The sequence below is a fragment of the Garra rufa genome, chromosome 11 (assembly GCF_049309525.1).
Source record: "Garra rufa chromosome 11, GarRuf1.0, whole genome shotgun sequence".
NCBI classification, from domain to species: Eukaryota; Metazoa; Chordata; class Actinopteri; order Cypriniformes; family Cyprinidae; genus Garra; species Garra rufa.
In genome coordinates this window covers 23,139,991-23,161,449 of record NC_133371.1, presented here as the reverse complement: position 1 = coordinate 23,161,449, position 21,459 = coordinate 23,139,991, and the positions used below count along the sequence as shown (strand labels likewise).

The following is a 21,459-nucleotide window of genomic DNA, read 5'->3' as shown; positions in this document are numbered from 1 at the left end:
TTTTGACCCATACAATGTTTTTTTAGCTATTGCTACAAATATACCCGTGCTGCTTAAGACTTTTGTGGTCCAGGGTCACATTTGAACTATTTTTGATATTAATATGAATGTATTGTATATGACTTTTTCACAACATGTGACCTCTAAGCGAATATTGGGATGCAGGTGTTTCTAACTAACCAAAGAATCAATATAAAGATCAATATTCATGAATAGCTAAATAAAATCAATGGCTTAAGACCATGCCATTGGCTAAGCCCTTGCGTGTGAGCAAAAGGGATGTGGGGGTCAGACTGACCTTTGTGACATCAGAGGACAGCAGGCTGGCTGTGTCTTTGAGACGTGAGATGGAACTGTGACACAGACCTCCTATCACCGCCATCAGAGTATTGAAATTCTGTAGGGCTCTCAGCTTCTGCTCAAGACGGGTACAAATTTAAAAAAAGTGAATCGTACCCTTACATTCTCTCTATGAATGCATGGCAACATTGAGCTTACATCCTCTTTCCTGTAAAAAGCCCTTGTAAGCAACAGTTATGCAACAGTCCTCCCAAACCATTTCCTAATACAGGAACATTACTTTTGATGGCACACTTAAATCAGATTTCCTCACTACCACATCATTTGACGCAGTCGCTTATTTCCTAGGTGTTTTCTTTGGGTTGTCTTGTTCGTACATGTGTACTTGTGTGGTTAAAAGCAGGGCAGCACACAAAGCACATATGATGTAATCATTTCCTCTGTACTAATACATTAAGTCTTCAGACACCCTTAATGTCTTACTGGCATGTCCTGAAATATGCCAATCATCAACCCATATGATGAATTTCTTTTATTTAGAATTTTGTCATCAAAAAACGTCATTCCTTCGGTGTCATGCCATAAAATGTTTTAAAATGAGTCAGACACCTTACGGACAGATATCACAGGCAACCTCAAAAACTAATTGCCGCAGGGTTGGAGTAAAACCACATATTTTGTCATGCTAGGGCCTCTCTCTACAGTACATTTCACGTCAGTGTCTTGATGGAAAGTTGTGGTAGTCTTGTACTGAAACATGCATATTTCAGCATGTACTGTACAATCCTTTCATTTTCAGATGCGCAATATAACGCAACAGTGACAGCTTACTTTTTAGTGACTTTGGTTGAGGAAGTATTTACACGTTTCATTTTTATCCCAAAAAAGTAAGAGTTAAAAGCCAACTAGCTGTGAAATTTAATAACACATTACAAATGTAGATTTGAGGTAATAACTTAAACTAAAGGGGTAAATAAAGGCCTTAAAAATATTCATATTCAAAATGTTTTCTAGCTCATGCTAACTGTTATACACACAAGCCGTTTCAGACAGATGATGTAGCACATGCGCCGGCAAGAAGTGACGAATGCGGAAGTGCAAACGAGAGAGCAAAACAATACACCAGTCATGAATTAGAAGTACTAAAAAATGTTGGATGATTTGGATATAAGCCAAGAGGAGACTGGATTTCTTTGCTAAAGTAAGGAAACTTTGCTTCCTTCGTGCCTGTAAACAAATGTTGGTTCTCCCGAGACTAGCACATTCTCACCGGCGCATGTCCTACACATACAGTTGAGGTCAAAAGTTTACACCCCCCATTTAAAATCATTACAAATTCTTAATACTGTGCTGATGCGTAATACCGTGTTGCTACATGAATGATCCACAGTTGTGTTATTTGTTTAGTGATAGTTGTTCATGAGTCCCTTGTTTGTCCTGAACAATTAAGCTGCCTGCTGTTCTTCAGAAAAGTCCTTTAGGTCCCGCAAATTCTTTGGTTTTCCAGCAATTCTGTGTATTTGAATGCTTTCCAACAGTGACTGTATCAAGTAAGATCCATGTTTTCACACAGAGGACAACTGAGGGACTCGTATGCAACTATTAAGCCTTGTTCAGACTGTCAGGCCAAATCCAATTTTGTCCATATCTGGATGGAATCAGATTTGAATAACTGACTGTCCACACAGTCATATCGCAACTGTTTGAATCCGATTCGTGTGTCCATAAGCGCACTTTCGTTTTATGGAACGGAAGCTGGATTGTGCGACTTTATTCTGTGCTGCCGTCTCTGCTGGTTTCAAAAATCAAAGAGGTGCGTATACTAGCTGTATATTGTCTTTTCCCTCTTGATTTGCAGTTCGCAACAACACAAGCTCGTTTGTTATGTTTTCCACAAAAACGTCTGACATGTTTGCGTTTTACGTGGCGTGAAAACATGAAAAAGCAGAAATCCGATTTGAATAGGATTCCAATTGATTGTAGCTAGAAACGGATTTGACCAAATCGGATTTTTAATGTAGTTTGTTGCTGTTCAGACTACCTAAATATGATCGGATTTCAATCGGATTTGCAGACAAATCAGATTTGGGTTGACAGTCTGAACGAGGCTTTACAGAAGGTTCAAACCCTCACTGATGCTCCACAAGGAAACACAAAACATCAAGCTGAGGGTGAAAACTTTTTGAATTTGAAGATCAGGGTAAATTTGACTTATTTTGTCCTCTGGGAAACATGTAACTATCTTCTATAGCCTCTGTAGGGCAGTAATAAATGAAAAAAATATGATAAATAAAACGTACACATCTCCATTCTTTTTTAAAAGTTTTCATCCCCGGTTCTTAATGGATGCTTTTTCCTTCTGAAGTATCAATGCGTGTTTGAACCTACTGTGATAGTTGCATTTGATTCCCTCAGTTGTCCTCAGTGCGAAAAGATCCCTTAAGAACCGGGGGGTGAAAACTTTTGAACAGAATGGAGATGTGTATATTTTTCTTACTTTGCTTAAATATTCATAAATCTTTTATTTATCACTGCCGTACAGAGGCTATAGAAGATAGTTACATGTTTCCCAGAGGACAAAAGAAGTTCAATTTACCCTGATCTTCAAATTCATGCGTTGTGTTTCCTTCTGAAGCATCAGTGAGAGTTTGAACCTTCTGTAATAGTGGCATGTGAGTCCCATCAGTTGTCCTTCCAATACTGGAAAACCGAAGAATTTGTAGAAACTGAAAGATGTTTCTGAAGAACAGCAGGCAGTTTAACTGTTCTTGACAAACAAGGGACTTATGAACAACTATCACTAAACAAAAAAAAAAGACACAGCTGTGAATCATTTAGGTAACAACACAGTATTAAGAAACAAGGGGATGTAAACTTTTGAACAGGGTCATTTTTATAAATTCAACTAATATTTTCTCTCGTGGACTATATATAAACATCTGTTATGTGAAACACCTTATTCAGGCCAGTACTAAATAAAATTTGTGTGATCATTGACATTTTGCAGATTCTGAAAAGAGGGTGCACATTTTTACCTAAACTGTAACTTGTTTATTGTTATTTCCCGAACCCTACTGATGCACTTGGTTGAATGTGTGTATGTTTTTGCAATTACCTGTGCTACATGAATGAACTTGGTGAAGACCTCTGCTCGCTGCTGTGAGGTGTGTTTGTTGAGGATCATGAGCTGGACCCACTGGGAGACTCCGTTGCAAAGCATGACAGAGCGCTCGAGTGCCGGATTATCCCTCACCGAGCCATGGACCACGTAACTGCGGTAGTCTAGAAACTAAGGTGACACACACAACAACAGGCACAGCTGAATCTAAATTCCAGATGTGCTCAACACTCACGAATGTGATCAGCAAGACATAATGATCCTCTGATGTGAACCGACACGTCCAGGTATGAGTACAACGGGTGTGATCGTGATTGCTTTATTAGTCAGCTTCAGCAGTATGAGTCTGTGATGCACTATAGCGCTATACTGAGGTTAGACCATCAGATAAACTCAGTTTGCACAAGCAACATCTGGTCAGAGAATGTAAGTGAAACTGTCATTAGCCTTTGTGGTGAGTGACTTACTGAGACGTTGCAAAAGTTTTTGAACTCCAAGTAGCTGAGGTGTTCAGCCATCTCATCTGGTTCCATGTGGTCGAACAACAGTGAAACTTTCCTTTTCTTCACAGAGGGTGAAGGAGTCTGGGAAATATTCACTGGAGGATTACTGCTTTCAGACATAGTGATGGACAAACAGAAACCAAACAGATCATCACAAATCAGACAGGTGAAGACAAGAATATAGTCAGACACAAAGACAGACTGCCACATAGCACACAAACCATTTTATTTTATTAATATTAGTATGAACCGTTATTTGGCAATAACTTAATTATCTCATCATAGTATAGAATAATAGGCTATATATACTTCCACTACCAGTCAAAGGTTTTTGAACAGTAAGATTTTTAATGTCTTTTTAAAAGAACAGCTTTCTATTTTAATATATTTTAAAATGTAATTTATTCCAGTGATCAAAGCTACATTTTCAGCATCATTACTCCAGTCTTCAGTGTTATGTAAACCTCCAGAATCAAAACATTTTTATTGTAACTATTATAATTATTATTTAAACAAATATTTATTACCAAAAGTGATGATAAAGACATTTATAATGTTACAAAAGATTTCTATTTTAGATCAATGCTGTTCTTCTGAACTTTCTATTCATTAAAGAAACCTGAAAAAAAATCTACTCTGCTGTTTCCAACATAATAATAATAAATGTTTTTTGAGCAGCAAAACAGAATATTAGAATGATTTCTGAAGGATCATGTGTCTGGAGTAATGATGCTAAAAATTCAACACGATAAATTACATTTTTAAAATATATTCATATAGAAAACATTTATTTTAAATAGTAAAAATATTTCAAAATTGTACTGTTTTTGCTGCACTTTGGATCAAATAAATGCAGGCTTGGTGAGCAGAAGAGACTTCTATAATTATATAATATAATTTATATTATAATAAAACAGAAAATTACACACTACAGAAAAACAATGCATCAATATTATAATAAAATAATATTTTTTTATTATAATTATATTATAATAATTATTTCACATAAATTACATTTGGTCAATAATTTATTTGACAGAAAAAAATCATATCATTATTATAATTTATTGGAATTGAATCATTCTTTATTATAGAATCATAGTTTATATTACAGACTATTATGATGATAGAATTATAGTAAAATTAGTAATACTATAAAAATATATGCACCGTTTTAACTAATTTCCAAATTTTCGAAAAGCTATGGATTAGGCAATCAGATTCCAAAAATCAGATACTCATAATTAGCGTATATTACATTTTATAATGCTTATAATCACATTACAGTTACTTTTTTATGAAATACGTGACTACGTATTATTCACAATATAAAATTGCCATATAAATAATTTTGTGATAGATGCAAATGATCCTCACATTAGATAAAAAATTATGTTACAAACCAATTTGTAGCTCATCATGTAATTTGTAATCAGTAATGACTACAATTTGTAAGTAATCTACCCAGCTCTGTGTGTGTATATAATGAGAAGCAAGTGTGTCTAAAATTTTTTGCCAAATGTAAAAACACTCACATGTATGGCGTATTGAAGAGCTGATAGTGTGAATCGGTTCCCTCAACCCTGACCAGATCCCAGAGATTTCTTATCACTTCTTCTAACAAAGGATTCACCTCAAACATGATTCGGAACTGATTAATCCATTCCCTGCGACAGGCACAGAAGAAGCAGAGGACAAACATGAATCCTTTCATTCATTTTGGGATCTTTAGTTGCGCGTGTGAATGTTGTGGATCTACCAACCTGATGAAGTGGCAGATTTGTGTGCGCCTCTGTCCCCTTTTCTCTGCAGGACAATCCTTATATGTTATCACAAGTCAAGGAGGAACCACACAACAGCCAGACTACAAATTTACAAACATAGAAAATAATCCACTCTCAATAAAGAGGCTAAACTAAAACAGGGCAGCTCTTGTTTCTTTGTCAGTGGGATTAGGAGCCATGTGAGGCTGTGTGTTGCTGTGACTGAACCCAAGACTATTCTATGAATGATGGACTCAGCTGTTCAGCTGCTCTGGAATCAGCTGAATAAATCTTCTTTCAATTAAGGTTCAGGTCGAGGTAAAATAATAGCAGTGGTGCTTGAAGGAGGATATAGAGAAAGCAGCTTTTGGGCGAAGATGTGCGATGACACGACCCAGTTATGCATCATCAGGGTCATATGGACAAGCTGGGTCCCTCTGATCAGCTTCCCATCTGAGTCTACAAAATGAAATGTTAAGAATGACATTTATATACAGATACTAAAGTGTTTAGCATGTTTTTACTGTGTTGCTATGCAGTTTGTACAACATTCTGGGGATTTCTAATCAAATGAGCCCAGCTCCAAGTTTATGTCTATATTGTCCTTTATAAGTATGGCTTGGATTCCCCTTCAATTTAATTGTATGTCTTGTTTTATTGTCAGCAAACTGAAAATCACACATCTGATCACTTAAAAAGTCTCTGGACCGGAGCAGACTGTGTGTCCGCTGCGGTGGTTCGTGTGACACAGCGCGAAACCAGAATTCATTCGCCCCAACAGAAGTGAAGCGGTAAGTCAAGTTTGCATCATTTAGTAAAGTGATTTCCAAAGAAATATATAACAAACATGATTAATGTAACCGTTTTAAAGAAAAAAATAGGTTTTGTTTTAGCTTTTGGAGCAAGGGCGCCACCATCTTTGCAGTACCACAGCAAGTAACGTCCAGGGGTTGGTTCACTCGATCTAGTGATGGGTCGTTCGTTCATTTTGAAGTTGTTCGAGTTGTTCAGTCGCACATGCATAATTGCGCAACATCATATAGTTCTGTGGAGTCACGCGATGAACGAACGACTCAAACCCGAAGACTTGAGAAGTTGAACTAATCAATTCTCTTTCCGGCTCAGACAGCATAGGTTAAGCTTATGGGACTCCCCATGTTAAAATGCCCAACTTTACAGCAGAAAAAAGTATGTTCACAACCTGGTTCAAAAAATGGTTTTGGACTATATAGCTAGTTTTGCCCTTCATGTCAACTGTGAGGGGGGTGAATTTTTTTTATAACTCATCCGTTTAAGTTATATTAAGCCTTAAAGTTCAGCATAATTAAGGGCGTGGCCACTTGAGTGACAGGGGGATTGCCGCTGCTGTCACCACTCTATTGTGAAAAATATATGTATGTATACCATGATGTATACCTACTCGTGTAAGTAGAAAAAAAACCCGCAAAAAATGCATTTAGAAACAGTTGAGTTCCCCCTCCCCTTCCTTACAGTGGTTTGGCCCACTGCCTGCTTTACACACACGAGTCAGGTGTGTGGCTGCGGCTCAATTAATGCTGAACTCCAGTAAATAGGGTATTTCATTAACTTTAAATAAAGCGATTCTCTGTAATGTAGTTGATGCAGACTCATTCATAAATTAGTTGCGGCAAAAATGCTGATTACCGATGTAATTTTCCATGAATCTGCTATATTAGCAATTAAAACATTACTTATCTAGTTAACGTTAGCTTGTTTACCATACCTTGTTGCATAATGCAATGCAAGACGCCAAAGCCGTTTCCCATGCATTGTTTTATTTGTGACGACTTGGCATAATGTTAACTTAACATTAAGGGCCACAATTAGAATGTTGCAGGTATACCTCACTTCCCTGTCAAGAGATAAACTGGCGAGCGTTATCAGTAGGTCCAGCCTTTAGCCCTTTTGTTAGCGCGTCCGCCTCCCGTGCCGGAGACCCGGGTTCGAGACCCGCTCGTCGCGAGTGTGTGGCGTTTCATTTAGCTGTGCATTTACTAAATGAGCACTGTGTTACGTCCGAACAAACCTCACTATAAATAAAATTGTAAACCTTTTTTTTGTTTTTGTTTTTATTGTTGTGTATCTTTATAAGTACAATTTGACTGTATTATTTTGCGTCCCCTTCAAAAATTGCTCATGAGAAATTTTATATTTATTGTCCCCCCCTACTGTTAAATGAAATTTACGCCCATGACCATGAGGTAAATTAATTTTACTATTATTCTATGTAAACACATTTACAGGCTTTTCGTGGTCTCAGTGAAACTTTACTGATGCATAGTGCTTGAAACCACGTTAAAATTAAATGTTTACTGCCACATGAATAAAGAAGAAACATTGAGGATTTTCTAGACGCACGGATAAAATAACATTTTGTGTAGCCACTCTAACAAAATTATAGCTGGAACGTGGTACTTTGTTCACTAAAATAAATTTAATCTTACCATAATTAAAAACATGTTCACTCTGCTGTTATTTAATAATTTAATGCGCCAGATTTTTATTGAATACTCTGCGGAGACTCGTTTTGAATTATTCGTATTAATCAAGGATTTATTGACTTTTATTGTATCTTATTTTGAAATGTACAGAAATACGTGCTTTCATATATGCTTTAGTTATTATAGCCGATCGGCCTTCCTGCTCAGACGGCATTGGTTAATTTTATATGGGGCTGTCAAGTGATGAACGAACTACTCGAACCCAGACAGATAAACGTGAGGTGAGCTAATCATAGACTTTTCTGTTTCTTATAGCATTATAGTTTTGTCTTGTTTTAGTATGAGCAACGTTTATGTAAGCAGTATATGTGTTAGGGAAGTAACACATAGCATTTTAATTATATTTTGCTAAAATGAACGAAATGACTCGGAAAAAAGATTCGTTCATTTTACCGAACGAGACTCAAAGGTCCGAGTCGGCAAAATGATTAGAACTTCCCATCACTAGTTCGCTCCGATGGCCAGTACAGTAATATAAGCATGTCTTTACATTTTGAACGCACAAATGTTATTATACCCACACAAATATGTATTTTTTTTTTTTACCATAATTTGGATCAATATTTGTCAGACTGTTTATATGGTTAGTTTGGATCGTGGTATCCCAAACATCGTTTGCAAGGTGCAACATGATGTAAACAAACAACTTCAAACAATATAATTTATGTTGCATTTTATTGTTATGTCAGACCATTCAGACATATTTGCATTACACTGACTTGTTCACCAGTTGTATGTGACATGTTTTATTATGTGCACCTGTAAATACAATTCCTTTCCTGCTGTTAACAGGACACAGTGTTTAAAGGATAACTATTGCCAAAATGCAACCTGGGCTGTTTTTTTTACTGTAAACGAGACAAACATATCTAAAAGCATAATCACGACAAATGAGCCGTTTTTGAGATTGACCATGATTTCGTTTTGTGGTCAATGGCCGGTGAATGGGAGTTCTAGGGGCATTACTTTGAGCGCATCAAAATCGATATTTTTACAACACTAAGAAGGCTCGACACCATGAAACTTTGCTTGAAGTATCGCCTGGGTCTCTACACATGAACTCGAGCATTGAGAACATTGTTTGTGTACACAGAGTTTACTAAAAAGAAAGGTTTTGAACAACTCACTTACACTGTTTGAGTTTCCGCTCGCAGCCGTCTTGCCAGTCAAGAGGTGTCGATCTCCGAATGCGAATGAATGGACGAAATATTAGGCTTATATGAGGCTCTTTTTACAACTAGAAGGTTAATATTGTTTTTCCATTGCGACAAAACAACAAATTAGCCATGCATTTATATGGAAATATGCTTTAGGAGCTATCCATCTTTACTCTCCTCGCATTCGGAGATCGACACTTCTTGACTGGCAAGACGGCCGCGAGCGGAAACTCAAACAGTGAGTTGTTCTAAAACTTTCTTTTTAGTAAACTCTGTGTACACAAACAATGTTCTCAATGCTGGAGTTCATGTGTAGAGACCCAGGCGATACTTCGAGCAAAGTTTCATGGTGTGTTGAGCCTTCTTAGTGTTGTAAAAATATCGATTTTGATGCGCTCAAAGTAATGCCCCTAGTACTCCCATTCACCGGCCATTGACCACAAAACGAAATCACGGTCAATCTCAAAAACGGCTCGTTTGTCGTAATTATGCTTTTAGATATAAGTTTGTCTCGTTTACAGTAAAAAAAAAAACAGCCCATGTTGCATTTTGGCAATAGTTATCCTTTTGTCCATCCATGTGAACGATCAGGTCAGTGCTGCTTCCTCACTAAAGTGTATCATGCTCACATGTTTTAAGCCTCTCAGTTTAAATAATAAAGTGTTTTTCATCACGCAAGCATGAGACAGAACAAAATAGATTTTAATTTGCGCTGTGATGCTGTAGTTCCTGTTCGCGGCGGCGCCACATACACACCAAACGCCACAGCTCGGCTCGGACAGCAGACAAGCACCAAATTGAACTCCCTATCGTGCCTTCATCAGCAAATGCACACAAAATTACATCGAAATGACAGTCTTGAGGAGTATCCATGTAAACGTGTATTGTTTACAATTCGCACTACTGCAAGATGGCGGGGCCATATAAACATATATTTTTTTTAAATGGTTATATTAATAGTGTTTGTTATATATTCTTTTATAAAAGTATAAGTAATTTTCTTAAATAATGTAAACTTGACTCTTTCATTTCCACTTTAAGTGCAGGGTGAAATCATCAAAGTTGCAGAAGTGACAGACTAAGTTTTGAATGCCTATTATATCTTCTAAATGCTAATTTTGTCAATTGTTTTGGAGCACACTAGCTTAATTAACCTTAAGGATAACATATTCATACTAAAAGCCAGAAAACATCAAATTTGATTTTAATTTGATCTAAACCAGTTGTTTTAGGCCCTGTTCACACTAGTGCGTATTCGTTTTAAAACAGTATTTTAAAATGAAAATGATCCTCGTCTACACTGGCGTTTTCACTGCGTTTCAGAAACGATCTCCGTCCACACTACACAACCTAAAACGCATGTCACCATTCATAATGAGCATGATGTTATTTTTTACATGGTCATGGATACGCAGAGAGAATTTGGGCAGCCATGCCTTCGTTTTCAAAAGTTTTCTGATTTGGTCCGTTTACACTACATTTACACTAGTGCATTTTTATTTAAAAACGCATAACTTTTGTTACAGTTATGCCTGTCATTTACGGTACTCCGGCCTGAAACACAACCCCAGACTTTTCAAACCAAAAAGAGGATCTGCAGCACTTTTGAGGGTGTGTTTTCATTTTAAAATGCATAACTTTTGCTTTACGCTACTCCTGCATTTTCGACCCTCGAAAATGGAGACTTTCAAAAAACGCTGCAGACACTGTTTTAGTTTGAAAACTCTGAGGTTGCGTTTCAGTGTAAACGGACCTAAAAGGAGACTTCTGAAAAGAATTGCATGGCTGCCCACATTTGCTCTGCGTATCCTCGAACGTGGAAACCATAACATCATGCTCATTTGTTGCGTCGCATGTCTCTTTAAGACAAGTCATTTCACTCGGTGGCTCTTTCAATTAGAAGTCGGGGCTTATTCGCCATATTGGACATTACACTTTCTCCCATTCATTAATAATAATAGTGCCCAGTCTTCCTATATATAAAGTCTTTGGTCTCATTTCAGAGGCTCATTTAAGAAAAGTACCTGTTAAATAACAGTCAATTTTATTACAGTTACTTCTCTTAAATAAGGGATTTCGGTTGTGTAGAGTAGACGGAGACATTTCTGAATCACAGTGAAAATGCCAGTGTAGACAAGGATCATTTTCATTATAAAATGCTGTTTTAAAATGAAAACACACTAGTGTAAATGCACGGCCTGAAACGCAACCCCAGAGTACAGCATTTTTCGAAAGTCTCTGTTTTCGAGGGTTGAAAATGCTGGAGTAGTGTAAATGACAGAGGTAACCGTAGCAAAAGTTATGCTTTTTAAAACGAAACCGCACTTGTGTAAACGTAGCCTTAGTCAGACTTTAGAATTTAGGTATCACAACATTATAATGTATAGTGTGAAAATGGATGTTCATTTTGTTGCTAAAGATTAATATTTAATTAACTTTAAAGGTAGCGTAGGTGATTTTGGAAAGCTAGCAATAGCAAGCTAGCTTTATAAGCTAAATCTAGCTTAATCACTCTGAAAAGTCACACCTAACATGAATAACCAGCAACACGATGAGAGAAGGCATTGGTGGAGAGTTTAATGCAACACTGTCAGATTCCCTCATGTCTTATTCACCATTGAGAAAAAAATACAGTACAAAGCGCATAAAATTACAATAATAACGCCTTCCATTCTCGCTTGGTCTGCAACAGGGTGCGCGGAGGTATTCAAATACATATGTTGGCACACAATGCTTGGACCGAACAATCTGATTAGACAAACATTTTATAGTTCTACACCTTCCACAGATGATATAAATACATTTATGCCCTGTCTAAATACCCACACTTGTGGTCTTGGCCATTTGAAAGTGTGTGTACATGACAGGAAATTAGTGCACAAGATTGTCTCGGGTCTTAAAGCTATATTTATACCTACCGATAGAGACTGCTGAACAAACACTTATTCATTTATTTTAAAATGCAAAGTATTGAAAAAAAAAAACTGTAAGCACAGTTTGCATTTTTACAACACTATAATGTGTCCCATTAGGTAATAAAAAGTTCTACACTTGTTGTCTTCATACTCACTTTAACACTTGGGCCAAACACAGGAAATACGTCATACAAGTAGTCAAGTGGTCAGGTGCAAAGACAGCAAGTGTGGGTATTTGCACAGGGAATTAGACCACTTAACATATTTGGTTCAATTAAAATGAACTCTGGTGCGATTGCTCTGTTAGTGCGGTTCATTTGAGTAAGTGTGAACCCTGCCATCCAAATCCTGGTGTGCTCCAAACAAACGGACCAAGACCCATCTTTGCTCATTTTATTTTCAATTAGTTTTTGTGCACCAAGATTCGTATGGCAGCGTTCACACTTACTCAAATTAACCACACTAACAGAGCAATCGCACCAGAGTTTGTTTTAATCGAACCAAACATGACAAGGGTGTACCTTAGTGCGGTTCATTTGAGTAAGTGTGAACGCTGCCATACGAATCTTGGTGCACAAAAACTAATTGACCAAGACCACAAAAAAAAATGGGTCTCAGTCCGCTTCCAAATGAACTCTAGTGCAGTTCGATTGAAATATGAACGCGACACAGGCCAAATACTTCTAAAGGAACCAAAAACAGGAAGTAATGACAAGGTGCGACGCTATTCGATATGATTTCACAAAGTAAACAAGCGTTGTATCCTAAACAAAATGAGCAGAGGGCAAACGTGGAACAACGAGGAGGTAAAGTGCCTTTTATGAGCTCTTTGTATGCAGGTGGTAAAAATCAAATCATATTCACGCAACAGTGAGCGCGCTTAGTCCAGTATATGACTTTAGGTCTAGTCGACTTTAGACGGCACTGAGGAGATTGATCTGTGAATGGGTACTTTGATGTCATACACCTGCAGGGCCACTTTAAGTCGAACACAATGACTTTCCTTTTGTTTGAAGTGTTATACGTCATTCAACTTGACCAAGGTTCGGTATCTTTAGGTTCACTGTTAAAAATGCCAGTGTGAACGCTTAGCGGACCAGGACCAAATGTATCATTTTTCTTTTTAGTCCAGATCAAAAGAACTTAACAAACCAAACTACAAGTGTGAACACACCCTAAAGATTGCTATATCGGGATGTGAAGAGACTTTCAACCAGCATGTTTTTGAACCAAAACTCCTACCCTGCATTTAAAGTCTGAATTAGATGACAAAAAAATGGACAGATATTGATGAATCAAAAACACTTTAGTCAAAAATCGACTAATAACCAATATGGTACAAATGCATTGTGTATCTCTAGTCCAAATACTTAGGGTAAGAAAAAAGCAAAGTAGAGAGAGGGGGAGAGACATCAAAAGATAGAGAAAGTGAGAGAGAGGGCAGGCCTGCGAATCTGAGGCGCACAATCAGCCTTTGTCTCATTAGCATAGAGGGACAAACACATTCCCAGGCCCTGAATCCTAGTAAACCAAAAGATTTCCCTCTGTTTCTCTTTCTCTCTGTTTCTCTTTCCCTCTCTCTTTGACAAGAGCTGCTGTCCCTCAGCAGACTTACATAATCCGGCTGGCACATGGAGACTGGGAATGATGGGCGCGTGAGGCCAGAGACAGGGCTGAGAACCCCAGGAAAGTGGAATGTGGGAGATGTATGACTTTCTGTTGTTGACAAGTGATGTAAGCTGTGCTTGCTTTAACTACCCGGAAGTCAACATTTGGTCATGTTTTGTAATGTAGGGTGGGGCTTATTGATAGACAGATAGAGATGAGCTGGACACTGACCGAAGCAGTGGAGGCAGCGGAGGATGAGTTCATCCAGACTGGCAGAGCGGAAAGAAGCGTGAGCCGGTGGACTTTGAAGAGCCCGGCTGATCTCTTGAGGACTGGGGCATGTCATCCTCCTCTGCACTGGTCTTCTACTCTTTATCACACTTCCTCCCTCCAGACGGCACTTCCTGCTGCTAGAGACACATGAAAAAATAAAGTTTTGGGGCTTGATGCTGATGAAATGCTTCACCGAGTCCCAACAATGTACAGGTGTATTCATACAACCAACGTGATCAACAGTACAACTACGGCTTGGATGCAAGCATTTATTCAAACTTGCTCTCACAAACAAACAACACAAAGTATCCATAGCAACAGACAATTTACGTAGTTTTAACCACTCATCAGACCACATACATTTTGCAATAACCACTTGTCTCTACCAGGATAAGCAGCAATTTACTCTTTTTAATATTATGAAATGTGTTGAAGACTTCATCTGTGGTGATTTAAAGCAACAGTTCACCCTAAAATAACATTCTGTCATCATTTACTCATCCTCAAGTCTGTATGAGTTTCCTATTTCTGTTGAACAAAAAAAGAAGATGATTTGAATAATGTGGGTAACCGGACAGTTGCTGATAGCCATTGACTTCCATTGTAATTTTTTTTTTTTCCATACTAAGGAAGTCATTGGCTACTGTCACCTGTTTGGTTGCACACATTCTTTAAAATATTGTCTTGTGTTCAACAGAAGAAAGAAACTTATACAGTTTTAGAACAACATGAGGATGATTAAAATAAATAATGTTCAATTGAAAACCACATCAGTGATAGTGGGGCTTTGATAGTGTTTGCTTGTCATAGGTTATTAGTAAAGCGGATGAGTCATGAGAAATTTTCTGTTTTGCTAAAACCAACTCCTAAGTATTACCACATATAACTGAAAAGACACTACAACCTAACACGTTATTATCTGCTTTTCTCACAGATCTGACTTAAGATTTCACATGGCAGACATCATAAAAATGGTCATAGTCTAATACTGTATAGGAGACTGGTGAGTCATATTTAACAGAGAGAATATCATAGAGACTTGAGGCATGGCATTCATCTGAAACATAAAAAAAAATCCCTAGCAACCAGCTAAACCAGAAACTACTTAGAAACATCCTAACAACCAGCTAAAACTTCCCAACACCTTAGTAAAATCTGTAAAATGCTCTTAGTCTGATTTATAACCCGAATGTTACGGGTTCAAGTCTCAGGTCAGGCAGGGACTGTCGGTGGGGGGAGTGAATACCCAGCACTCTTTTCCACCTTCAATACCACGACTGAGGTGAGACCCTTGAGCAAGGCACCAAACCCCTAACTGCTCCCTGAACGCCGCTGCAATATGGCTGCCCACTGCTCCAGGTGGGTGTTCACTACTGTGTGTGCGCGTGCACTTGGATGGGTTAAATGCAGAGCACAAATTTTTTGGGTCACCATACTTGGCCACACGTCATGTCCTTTTTAAATTGCTGTTAGAAACACCCTAGTAAACTGTCATAACACCCTAAAACTACTTAGCAATGACCAGAAGAACTTAGCAAACATTTATAAAACCCTAGAAACCATCCAGAAATGGAAAACCAACCAACCAGCTAAAACAGAAACCACTGTACTTAGAAACGTCCTAGCAACCAGCCAAAGCATCCCAACACCTTAGTAAACTGCCAAACACACCAATGACTACTTAGTTATAGTAACAACAAAGTAACCAGAAGAGCCTAGCAAACACTTAGGAACGCCCTAGAAACCATCCTGATTTCTAGGGTGTTTCTAAGTGGTTACTGACATGTTTAATAAAATGCTCTTAGAAACACCCTAGTAAACTGTCATAACAGCCCGCTACTACTTAAAATGCCTTAGCAACTACTTAGAAAATTCCTAACAACATCTGTAAATGTCCTTGCAACCAGCTTAAACAGAAACTACTATGCTTGGAAATGCCCTAACAATCAGCCAAATCATGACCTTAGCAACCACTTAGAAACACCCTACAAACCATCCAGAAATGCCCTATCAACCAGCTAAAACAAAAACTTCTGTACTTAGAAACGCCATAGCAATCAGCCAGAACTCCCTAGCAACTACTTAGAAACACCCTAGTTGTTGTTAGGGTGGTCTGGCAGTTTACTCGGATGTTTTAAACAGTTGTTAAGGTGTTCTAGGTGGCTTCTAGGGTGTTTCTAAGTGGTTACTAATATGTAGAAACACCCTAGTAAACTGTCATAACAAAAACTACCTAGAAACACTATGGCAACCATTTAGAAATGCAATAGAAGCCACCCAGAACACCAAATTATAAATGCCCTATAGCAACTACTTAGACTCACCCTAACAACATCCGGAAATGTCTTTGCAACCAGCTTAAACAGAAACTACTATACATGGAAATGCCCTAGCAATCGGCCAGAACACCCTAGCAACTACTTAGAAACACCCTAGTTGTTGTTAGGATGGTCTGACAGTTTACTAGGGTTGCTAAGGTGTTCTAAGTGGTTTATAGGGTGTTTCTAAGCGGTTACTAATATGTTCTGTAATGTGCTTTTAGAAACACCCTAGTAAACTGTCACAGCACCCCAAAAAAGACCTTAGCAAACATTTAGAAACACCCTAGTAAACTGTCGTTACAGCCCAATACTACTTAAAATGCCTTAGCAATGACCCTAACGACCTTAGCAACTACTTAGAAACACCCTAACAACATCCAAAATGTCCTAGTAAACCTGTCACAGCGCCCCTAAAACTACTTAGAAACGGCCTAGAAGCCATCCAGAAATGTCCTAGCAACCAGCTACAACAGAAACCACTGTACTTAGAACTGCCCTAGCAACCAGCCAAAACATGACCTTAGCAATCACTTAGAAACACCCTAGAAACCATCCAGAAATGCCCTATCAACCAGCTAAAACAAAAACTTCTGAACTTAGAAACGCCATAGCAACATCCAGTAATGTCTTTGTGACCAGCTTAAACAGAAACTACTATACTTAGAAATGCCCTAGCAATCAGCCAGAACTCCCTAGCAACTTCTTAGAAAACACCCTAGTTGTTGTTAGGGTGGTCTGGCAGTTTACTACGATGTTTTAAACAGTTGTTAAGGTGTTCTGGGTGGTTTTTAGGGTGTTTCTAAGTGGTATGTAGAAGCACCCTAGTAAACTATCATAGCAAAAACTACTTAGCAACGCCTTAACAACCATTTAGAAATGCAATAGAAGCCATCCAGAACACTTTAGGAACTAATTATAAATACCCTATAGCAATCAAACAGAACATCCAAGCAACCACTTGGACTACTTAGTTTTTAAGTGGTTTCTAGGGTGTTTCTAAGCAGTTACTAATATCTTCTGTAATATGCTCTTACACCCCAAAAACTAATTGGAAATGCCCTAGAAACCATCCAGAAATGCCCTAAAAACACCCTAGTAAACTTAGAAATACCTTAACAACCACTTCGAATTGCACTAACAACCTACACTAGCAATGGCACCATGCTAAATCCCTCTCAGAAGACCTTGGTGACTAAACAGCAACACCCTAGCAGCTAACTTAGCACCTTTGCTGTGAGTTTCGCACAAGCGAGCAGCGCTTTTTATAAAATGTAATTGGCCTAATTTGTTCAGATTGAAACCTGCAGGTACATTTACTTCAGAAAACTAATGAAATATCACTCAGATCTGCCCTTACCGTCCTATTTTTACATCCCCTGAAGCCTTCGACATTGTACCTGAGAACGATAGGTTCCCCTTGAAGTCTGCAGCACAGTCCTGTGTACATGTGTGACTGTTGGCGCCCTGCAAACCCTACCAGCACATCAGGTATGTTGATGTTTATATGTAAGGCTGTGTGTTGATATCTGCCACCCTATACAGTAGGTGTCACTATTCAGGCCGTCAATGTCACAGGAAGAGAGACAGTTAGAAAGCGTAGATAAGCATCTCTGTCTCACTGCTTTGCTCTGTCTTTTGTCTGTCAGTCACACAAAAACAACATCATACATCAGGGTAACAGTCTTTAAAACTCACAGCTGCTGCGGAGTTTAGTACTATAAAGCATAATGTCAAATTTAAAGGTGTGTTTTTCTAACTTGAACGTCGAGCTGTGTCTCTGTCAGCATCAGCAAGAATCACTGTGGTCTGTGACGGCAGTGACACGAACAGGAAGCTGGCCGTGACTGCAGAGAAGTAGCGATGAGTTCTTAGAATGTCCAAACCCCTCCCAACCGCTCTCTCTCCCTTCCTCCTGCATCAGTGTCCAGTTCAACACACTCGTTTTCAATTCTCTCTGCGCACAGACACACTGGCGTTTACCTTCTCACCTCATTAAGCAAACCAAGTCTAACCACTGAGATCAGGGCCACACAAATACACACTCCAGCCAAGAGCGTAAAGTTGAAGTTTGTAGACCAGGAAGACATTTTTACATGGTCTATCATAAAATACACCTCATATTTCCTTCTCTTCTGTTCATTCTATTTCTGACAGGCTGAATATTAGACATGACTTCCATATGCAAATTTACATCATATTTTCATCTCTCTCTCTCGCTTATTTGCATCAACCTGCTCTACAGCTGATGACAATACACAATACACACTCTGCAGGCCTCTCACATGCACATGGATACAGACTCACACATACAGTAAACAAATGAGGGAAAATGCACTTGGTTAATGTAAATGAATTTGTAAACAAGTCTATGCAAATTTATATGCAGTGTGGAATCAGCTAGGACCTGGTCATTTCATTAGAACTCTGAAAAGTGATGTCAAAACTAAACTTCATATCTTATATTGTGACTTGAATATAAGATATGACTGGCTGGAGTACACAACTAGGTTTCTGATGTACAGTATGGACAAGTCGATAATAGTTTCTGAAGAACAGAGCCAGTCTGCAGATTTGAGTTGACAGCTTTCATAGAAAACTGCGTAGAGTATGATCGACACAGACTCAGATCTTTTAGTTTCAGACTATGATTCCATCCGGTCAAAGGATAGCAAATGTTTGAAATTTTGAGACGAGTTTAGAAAACATGTTTTCATTTGTCACTTCAGACTAAAGGTTCTTTATTGGCATCAATGGTTCTATGAAGAACCTTGAACATCCACGGAACCTTTCAAAGGCAGAAAAGGTTCTTTATAGTCTAAAAAGTTTCTTTAGATTTTTAAAACGTTCTTCAAAATGGTTCTTTCCCGAACTGAGGCACGTGTTTCTGTTCGAGTTTGTTGCATTCGGAAACAGCTTGAAAGTCTGGTATTTTATGGCTATCCATCGTTCAAGTTTTCCTCTGTAACTATTTACAGTCAAGTGTGTGATGCCTAAAATTATTAAATGTGTTCAGATTTTTGAAGTCATGTAATGTATTCCAACCTTTAAAGGGATAGTTCACCCCCTTTATGGAAAAAAATGGAAATCTTGTCATTAATTACTCGTTCCAATTTGTCGTTCCAAACTCGTAAGACCTTCTTCGGAACATGAATGTAGATATTGTTGAAATCAAGAGCAACATAACTACCACGTTCAAGGCCCAGAATGTGGTAGTTATAAGGACATTGATAAAATAGTACATGTGACAAAAATATCTACTTTACTTAATAATAAAGACAATAAATTGTCATTATTTTTGCTTTCTTTGCACACAAAAAGTATTCTCATAGGTTGAACCACTGTCTATGCAGGGTTTTAATGACTGAATTGTCATTTTGGGGTGAACTATCCCTTTAATATTGTGATTTAATATCACACAATTGACCCTTCGTAAACAGCTTGATTGATTGGCGATCTGACCAATCATAACGCAGAATCCGCCATTTTGTCTGACAAGCAAATCAGACAGGAGAGTAGATTAACTTTAGTGGACTTAAACTTGAAAAATTGTACGTATTGACGTCTTTCCGCTGTAAATAAGAACACTTAGATAATCTTAGTTTAATCAACTTAATTTTTTTAGGTGTTACCAATTGAAGTAATTTTTTTAAGTTGATCCAACTGTTTTTAAATTTCTTAACAATGTTTTTTGGACATAGCAACAGAAGAGTCAGTTGTGACTTTTTTTGTTTGTGACTATCACATGATTACCTAGCAAAATTTTTGTCTGTTGTTAATAGTGATGTATTTAAGCTCTTTTTTTCCCCCAGAAGTCACTTTTCAACCAAGCAGCTTTCTGTTTATGGCATATAAACAGCATGGCAAACTTGCCTGACCAACTTGAACATGAGCAAAATCTGCATGGGAATTTTTTTGCCCTCACACGAAAGTCCAAAAAGCGCTGATAGTTGTTGAAATGTATGTATTTCGCCCAAGAAATTTCGCAGAGCAAATATGAATGCACCCAAAGGCAGAAACAGGAGCTGCAGCGTGGTTTGTTTGCATTCACACATGATACCCTGGCATTCAGAGTTTCATAATCCAATAAAACATTTGTAATCACACAGTGTATGAGTGTTTTGGCCATGCATAGCACCTACTCGCTCACTTTCTCTTCCTCTCCTCCTGCACCCTTTGCTCTATTCATGTCATTCAGAAAACAACTTCTCCTTTCTCTTTGGAAATCCCCCCCACATCCCCCTACCCCTTCCCTGCCACAGTAGCCAGTGTTTTACTCCCAGTTCCTGGCTACATCTCCAGCTCCATTACCCTACCCCCATCCCTCTCCCTCCTGCCTCCTGCTTTCTCCTCATCTCCCGCTTTTTCTTTTTTTTTTCTCCTGCGCTAACAAACACACACACAGTCAGGGAACATGCAAATTCCTCTCTTTCTCTCGTTAATTGATTAAATTGATGCCAGAGCCCTTTGAAGGCCTTGTTTGTCACCCACCCTCTCTCTATCTCTCCCTCCATTAGTCTATCTGTACACTCTCCATCTCTGCTCTATGTACCGACAGATGTCAGACAAATTTGACAAATACTGCTATATATGTGTGTGTGTGACCCTGGACCAGTCTTAAGTAGCACAGGTATATTTGTAGCAATAGCCAAAAATACATTGTATGGGTCACAATTATCGATTTTTGTTTTATGCCAAAAATCTTTAGTATATAAAGTAAAGATCATGTTCCATGAAGATATTTTGTACATTTTTCTACTGTAAATATAGCAAAACATAATTTTTGATTAGTAATATGCATTGCTACTTCATTTGGACAACTTTAAAGGTGATTGTTTCAATATTTAGATATTTTGCACCTCAGATTCCAGATTTTCAAAAAGCTGTATCTCAGCCAAAAGTCCATACATCAATGGAAATATTGTTTATTCAGCTTTCAGATGATGTATAAATCTCAATTCCCAAAAATTTAACCCCTAGGG

General features: G+C 38.1%; 1 protein-coding gene across 2 annotated transcripts in view; it reads right to left on the bottom strand.

Annotated features, from left to right (window-relative positions):
- rasgrp4 (RAS guanyl releasing protein 4) overlaps positions 1-21,459 on the bottom strand; it is a 41,673-nt gene that overhangs the window by 17,067 nt on the left and 3,147 nt on the right. Inside the window, exons 2-8 of one of the 2 annotated variants that reach the window (XM_073850350.1) lie at positions 14,118-14,296; positions 6,038-6,143; positions 5,685-5,747; positions 5,457-5,588; positions 3,886-4,027; positions 3,416-3,589; positions 299-415 (exon numbers count right to left, since the gene is read on the bottom strand). In XM_073850350.1, the coding sequence (XP_073706451.1) occupies positions 299-415; positions 3,416-3,589; positions 3,886-4,027; positions 5,457-5,588; positions 5,685-5,747; positions 6,038-6,143; positions 14,118-14,296 (913 nt within the window). Of the gene's footprint in view, positions 1-298; positions 416-3,415; positions 3,590-3,885; positions 4,028-5,456; positions 5,589-5,684; positions 5,748-6,037; positions 6,144-14,117; positions 14,297-21,459 lie in introns of those variants that run through there. The other variant, XM_073850349.1, reaches the window with a different exon arrangement.